This window comes from Nematolebias whitei, chromosome 1, assembly GCF_014905685.2.
Source record: "Nematolebias whitei isolate Nwh7 chromosome 1, NemWhi1, whole genome shotgun sequence".
In the NCBI taxonomy this organism is placed as follows: Eukaryota; Metazoa; Chordata; class Actinopteri; order Cyprinodontiformes; family Rivulidae; genus Nematolebias; species Nematolebias whitei.
In genome coordinates this window covers 60,717,826-60,725,325 of record NC_056498.1, presented here as the reverse complement: position 1 = coordinate 60,725,325, position 7,500 = coordinate 60,717,826, and the positions used below count along the sequence as shown (strand labels likewise).

Genomic DNA, 7,500 nt, shown 5'->3' with positions numbered 1-7,500 from the left:
GGATTCCAGTCCGAGTTGCAGCCAACTGTTGGTTTCACTTATTGTAAATAAACACTGTTAAATTGTTCCTGGTCTTGGAGTTGCTCTTTTGGTCATGTGCTATCTGGGTATTGAGTAAATCCTTACATTAATGGATTTTATTAAAACTCTCAGAAAGTAATGGCGGTCATCTACAAGTATTGAACTTTTGGAGTCACTCCAATCTAAGATGGTCAACACATAAAAGACGACAACTCAGAAAGTTTTGTAGATACAAAGTTAAAGTTTGTCCTGGCAGTAGCTGAGAGTCATTTACATCACATACTCTGAGTGCTAATGCATCTCACAAGACCTCACGAAACTGCACGAGATCGTGTAGAACATTATGTACAAAGGTTGATCAATATGGCTATAACTATTTATAGAAAGTTAGTGCAAAATTCTAATTTGGCATAATTGTTGGGAAAAAAAAGCAAAACAGGCTTAATAGAAATTTATTATAGATGAGTGCAAAAAAGCTATACACTGTACATAATGGAATATACTGTATATATGACAGCCTTTTATTAAAGATAGGGTATCAGGGGTCTTGGGATGCAGGCTTTTAGGGTTATCTGGTTTTGTAGTGTCTGAGAGCAGACCTATATGGACAGAGTTGCAGGCTAAGTGCAGAGAAGGAAAGAGGGACTAGGTGGTGTGGGAAGACGATGGAAAGAGATTGACAGAAAGAGATGAGATGAAGGGGACACGGTGTAAGGGGGTGTGTGTGTGGAAGCTGACGACGGGTTAACAGGAATCTTTATTTTTAACAACGTGTCATCACTAGCCGCCCATCTGCTCCTGTGCTGTCAGAGTCCCTTGGGAGGGTGTGTGTGTAAATGTGAGAGATAGAAAGAGGGAGATGCATGCAATCCCATCACAGATCACATCAGTGATCAGTCCCCCCCCAAATGAGGAGCAGAGGGGAGAGGCAAGGTTAGAGAGGTGGGTGGGCGCTTGAATATGTGCCTCTCTAATATCCAAGGTGAACGGCGGTGTGGCGTTCGTGGCTCGTTGAGATTAGTTGGGTTGATCTACAGCCGCCCCTTTCTGTGTTTGGATGGGGGATGGAAGGTGGAAATGGTGGACTGAAGGTAATGAGAGGGAATCTATTAGCACGGGGGGTGGAGTGGTGGATGGGTTGGGGGACACACACAAAAGAGTGAACAGTGGTCAGAACAGGCCCCAGTAAATCATTTATTTATTAAAATGGCCAAACTCTGCTTTCTTTCTTTTATTCTTCTCAGTGGTTTCTTTTCACATACCGAGACAAATTGCATCCCTCCAGTGGTCCACTCCACTTTATCCCTGTTTTGAGAGAAATTTGAATGGAATGAAAACATTTTGTTTGGCAGGAAGCAGTCTTTAGTCCTCATTAGCATTAATCATCTCAAACCCTCCTTCTTCCGACAGCTCTTTCTCACCACCATCCTTCAGGTGTAGTAAATTTAAAGGCTTACTGGTTCAAGACCTGTCACTGCAACAAGTCAAGCGCAGGTCACACACATCCTCCTGGATGTTTGCTGCACAGAAACGCACTCATGAGAAAATCAAACTTGCAACAGGAGTTTTGGGGTCGGTGCACGCATCTGAGAAGTCTTGCATTATATAAGTTTCCTGACTTCGTTTCAAACATTTTGCATCATGCGCCGAGATTCTATTTGCAGAACTGGTTGTCTGTAAAGGAAATGTTCTCCAGCATGAAAGGCCTCATCCTTTCCCGTGCTGTTTGTTTTTTCTTTCAGTTCATTTCTGCTCTCCCAGTCATCCCTCCCCCATTCAGTCTCACTCTTTCCCTCATTTCTGATCCATCTTTTATGCATTACTCCATTACTCTCAAGTCCCATTTACAGTGCATTACCTCTGCCCATCGTTCACATACACACTTCCTCTCCTTCTTTTTGTCACTTTGCTTCCCTTCCTTGCTTTAGTATATTAACACTTTTCAGCACTTCTCTGCTTAACCTTTTTTTATTTTCCTCTTTGTCTTTTTTCCCGGTCAAGTCATCTCACACTAAACATTTCTTTCCCAGTATCTTTCTTTTTCATCTCATTTCTGGTGTCTTTCTCTCTGATCTCCACGCTGGCTGTCTGCACTGCTGCCGTCCTCCCTTTCAGCCGGTTATTCAAAGCATGCCATGTGAATTTGGTTTCGTCATTGTCTTTTACAACACGACTGAACAAATGTCAGCAAATGTAATTAGCAGTAAATGCAATTAGCAGCCGGCCTGTTCAGATGTTAAACTGTCTTGTTTCAGCACTGATGTGAGTGCACGGACAGCGACGACTGGACTTTCAGACTGGAAGATGACACGAAGCACTAAACACGAGCAGCGAAAAAGAGAAGTGAGCAGCGTGTGCGGAGTTCCTGCAGTTTTGGTCCGAGTTCAAAAGAGATGCAGGAGTTCATGTTTTCCTTTGACTGCAGGACACAGCTTGTGGGAGCCCATTTTCATTGCTGTAAAAGAACAAATAACAAGAAAAAGAAAAAGAAAAAGGAACGTCATTTTAAATGGGTTTTGGAGGTGAATTATTTCAAACCTAGCTATAAAATCTAACAAAAAACTAAGCAAATTAAATAGAAGACCTGCATGAAAGTAAACAAAGCTCTTAAATTATTTTTTATGATTAAAAAAGAACAAATTAAAAAAATATCTAAAGGGTATCTAAGTTGCAGAAGGTGGGTGATAAAACAAATAGATATGCTGTGCCACAAAAACGATCTCAGAAATCATTTTCTGTGAAATTCCCCCTTTGACTTTAGTCCAAACTACTTTGTCATCAGATTTAGTACTTTAAACCGTTTATTAACAAAAGTTGTTCATTTCAAGGGCTAATTGCACAATTTCAGACACAGACATATAAAAGAAGTACAGAAAACTAAAGAAATTGACAGAACATTACTACAATTTTAAAATTTAAACTGAGATGAGAAGGGATTAAGTTTCAGCTGCTAGATGTATTAGCACTCAGAACATGTGTTGTTTATGACTCTCAGCCACTATCACATCAAAATTTAACTAAATGTCTGTAAATATGAGTTACAGCAATTTTGGTACCACTTTACAATAAGGCTCCCCTTATAGATGCTAATAAATAGTTTATAAATACATTATTAATTCCTCTATAAACACTTTATAAATCATTAATAACTGCATATTATGCATTAATTAAGAGTGACAGAGAGACAAAACTAACCAATTTATTGCCAAATAGTGATCCAAATCTGTTCATAGATATATTTCATCTAGAGTTGTTATATTAAACATTTAAGACTAAGTTACTACCTTGTATCTAAAAAAGTTAAATTTGGTCCTCTGGACATTCAAAACAAAACAAAACAAAATAAAACAAAAAATAAATAAAATAAACCTATATATATATATATATATTTAGGATATAATATTAGTTGTAGATACTAATAATGCAGTGATAAAGTATAATGTTATATGCTAAAAAAAAATAGGTTTACAAATGCTTAATGTGCTTACAAGGTAGTAACTTAGTCTTAAATGTTTAATATAACAACTCTAGATGAAATATAGAGGTGGCAGATTTGGATCACTATTTGGCTAGAAAATGGTCAGTTTTGTCTCTCGGTCACCCTTAACTAATGCATAATAAGCAGTTATTAATGATTTATAAAGTGTTTATTTATAAGGTGTTTATAGAGGAATTAATAACTTATCTATAAACTATTTACTAGCCATCTATAAGGGGAGCCTTATTGTCAAGTGGTACTTCAATTTGCCATGTAGGCTAATGTTATTCAGCTGATGTGGCCATCTTGAATTGAGGTGACTCCAAAAGTTAATCAGTTCTAGATGTTGAATTTGAGGGCGGCTGTGGCTGAGTGGTTAGAGCAGTCATCTTCCAATGCAAGAGTTGGGGGTTCGATTCCACCAGCAGTCACATGCCGAAGTGTCCCTGGGCAAGACACTGAACTCCTCATTGCCTCTGATGTGTGTTCCATCGGTGTATAAATGAGTTAAAGCACTGATTATTCTTTGTAAAGATCTAGTAGAGTGCTGTATGAATGGGTAAATGAGGGCACAGATTGTAGTGTCAAGTGCTTTGAGTATATTGATAAGATAGAAAGGCTCTGCCTAAGTACAGTCCATTTACCATTCACCCACTGAAAGTTACATTATGACCACACACACATGCATGCATGCACAAATTAAAACAACTAACACATGAAGTGATAGAACCACGCCTCAGAACGATCCACCAGACAGGCTGCCCACTCTCTCAGGGTCACCTTCTTGTTCATGTTACGGTCACATGACCTGCAGAGCAAAGCACAATGTGGTGACTTCAAAACCTTACAAGCAATGAAAATATATCAAACACATGCAGGTGGCCTTTTACACACCCAGAAAAAAAAACAACCTCAACAGACATTTATAGAAAGACACAAAGGTTAAATTTAAAGCTGTATCTTGAATCAAAGGGGACTGAGACTCCACAGCTATCATTGTCTTCCAGTTCAGCGTACAGCATTATCTCTGAAGGGTACTTTTTCAATTTGTGATGATCAATGACACACAGTGGGTAATAAACATTAACATTGCTGAGAATGGCTTGACATTGACAGTCCTGCTTTCACAAAACCTGTCAGTGCAGACTGGCAAGAGAAGTTGGGGGGTTGGGAAGCATGAATGCTAGAGAAAAATAAGAACACATGTTAAGATGACAGAACGACAAAGGAGTGAAAATAAGGATGGAATTGGTAGAGAGAGAGCAGACAGATTTATATGAAGGAAAGACCAAATGTTGGAGGGAAGAGTAAGTTAATGGTCATATGAGAACAGTACGGAGGAGGACATTGGCATGGGGAATGGATGGATAGATGGCGGGCAGAGAGAACAGCATGGTGGGAGGTGCAGCTTGATCAGAGCGGGGGTGAAATGCATTACTGTGTGACATATTTAAACCTTGTTCTTTCAGTTATCAGCTTACAACATATTGCAAGAGACAGAAGGTTTGCACCATGAACCCCTGTGGGGCACGAGGTCATGGAGGCATGAACATATGAGCAACACTGGTTTGTCCACTTTGATAACAAGCTGTCATATTTTACCAGTACTGGATATAACATGCTAAATATACTTTTTCTAAAAATAGAAAAGAATAAGGGTGGAACTGACTGGAAAAATGGTGAAGCACAGTGCTCCAAAGGCATCTTTTTGTAATAGAGCTTCCTCAGGTCTCTGCGGCTCAACATGCCGTCTTTGTTCTTGTCCAACAACAGAAATTGTTGCTAAAGAAAGAAACAGAACAAAACACAGAATAGTAACTGTGGGAAAGAAGCAAAACAAATGACATTTTTTGTTTGTCAGTTTATATAGTAAAGAAAAAAAACAAGACGCATGATGCTGTAACTGATAAAACACTGGTCAGACATGGTGCATTTCAACAGTTTCCATGGATGATCTATAGAAAAGAAACTGGTTCACAAACAAGCAAATTTATTACAAAGCTTTGGAGAACAGTCGGACTCACAGAGTTCATTACAAGTACAGAACTTATTCATGCCTTGTCCCATCTGAGTGTCGGACCCGTTCTTTCCTGAAATGAAAAGTTTAGTTTTGTAGTAAACTCGTCTGGGACTGCATTATAATAGTAAAATGTATTTATTTAATTTTCTTCTTTCAGCTGCTCCCTTCCTCAGGAGTTGCTTGGCAATTGTTTTTATGCCAGATGTCCTTCCTGATGCAACCATAGACCACCGAGCTACCACAGCTCTCTGTGTGGAGCAGAGAGCTGCCATCTTGGACACCTGGGTTGCAGATGGTGGGGCTAGAGGGCCCAGAGTACAGTTGCATTTGGGTCCCAAAAATCTGACCTGACCCGGCCCCAGCCTGTAGCCACCATTTACAAACCCCACCCGACCCAACGAATTAACAGTAAATACAGGTCCGGACACGAAAAAAACCTGACATCTTTAATTAAGAGTTGACTGCTTATGTAGTTATTAACGGTCGGCGGACGTACGCAGTTGAGTAAAGGGGGCAGAAGATCAGAGCTGGTTCTCCCTGCATTCTGCATTATTCAGACACGGACCCCGCTCTGACATGTTGGATATTTTGTGATCTCACCTGTTTGGGTCATCGGCTGCGCGCGTCTGCTGAGTGCAGCGGCTGAATGAACGTCCATTTGGGCTGATGGATCACTGGCAGTAGTCCCATCTGAAGCTTAACTGAACTTTTTACCTCTTTCACGGCCAGTCAGCGCATGGTCAAATGGCTGCATGCGGCTGGTGACTGTATGGCAAGCCATATTTCCATATAATTGGATCATCAGCTGTGAGTGTCTGCTGACGCAATCTAAAGCCTGACACTGACCCAGCCCGCACATTAAGTACATTATTATGGCTCGGCCCTAATCCAGGTTGGGCGGGGCCGGGTTCCGGGTTCGGGTTTGAAATGACAGCTCTAGCCCAGAGTGAGGCAATGAGGGTGGAGGCAGGTGCTTCACCTTTCCCACCCACATTTTTGATGTTGTCAGTCCAAGTGGTTGAACCGGCAACTTTCTGATCACAGGCTAGCCTTTTTAACCTCTGTGCCACCACTCCCAAAGCATTAGAATAGGAAATAACGTTGTAATATAATTCACAATGACAATAAAGTGGTAAAAGGGATTATAAAGGAACATAAAGTAAAATCATATTAAATGGACCAAGAAGCAGATCAATAACTAGTATATTCTCTTCACAGAAACCTGATCAATCCTATGACCCCAAATGTCGTTAGCTTTTTTTTTTTTTTGTAAAACTGGCAGTACTGTACACCAATATCCCCAGCCACTGACAGAGTTGAATATTGAATGTTTGTAGTTTTAGAATGAGTGTTTTTCTGCACTGGGAATGCAGCTGAACTTTTATGTTTTTGTTAGAAGATATTTGAGTGACTAGAAGTTACACTGTGTAACAGAACACAGATATATTTTAATATTATTAATTTATGTATTGACTTATTTATTTATTTATTTATTGCATGTCCAAGGTGGCACAATGTGATGGATTCTGAGTGGAGGGAGAACTTTTATCCAGTCCAAGGCACACAGCAGAGTTGGGTGGCCAATGGATGGCCACCATAGAGTAAACTTTGACCACCTCAATCATTTGAGGTAACTATACTGATATATTGAAGTGACACAAAAACTATAATGCATATGTTCCTCAAATGATCGGGGTGGCCAGTTTGAACATATTTACAGTGGTAGCCATCTTGGATTTTGAGAAGGATATCCAGTTTTTGATAGACTTTTCTTACGTCTAGATGTGTCCACACACCAAAATGGAAGTTGGTAGTTGGGGCAGCTGTGGTTGAGTGGTTAGAGCGATCGTCCTCCAATGGGAGAGTTGGGGGTTCGATTCCACCAGCAGTCACATGTTGAAGTGTCCCTGGGCAAGACACTGAACCCCTCATTGCCTCCAGTGTGTGTCCCATCGGTGTTTGAATGTGATCTAAAGCACTG

The 7,500-nt window shown here is 40.3% G+C and overlaps 1 protein-coding gene across 1 annotated transcript in view; it reads right to left on the bottom strand.

The window, feature by feature from the left end:
• Positions 1 to 2,405: 2,405 nt before the first annotated feature.
• The window catches only part of LOC119430082 (SPARC), an 11,354-nt gene continuing 6,259 nt past the window's right edge, over positions 2,406 to 7,500 (bottom strand). Inside the window, exons 4-6 of the mRNA XM_037697520.1 lie at positions 5,169 to 5,281; positions 4,213 to 4,307; positions 2,406 to 2,476 (exon numbers count right to left, since the gene is read on the bottom strand). Coding sequence (XP_037553448.1) covers positions 2,406 to 2,476; positions 4,213 to 4,307; positions 5,169 to 5,281 — 279 coding nt within the window. The remainder of the gene's footprint in view (positions 2,477 to 4,212; positions 4,308 to 5,168; positions 5,282 to 7,500) is intronic.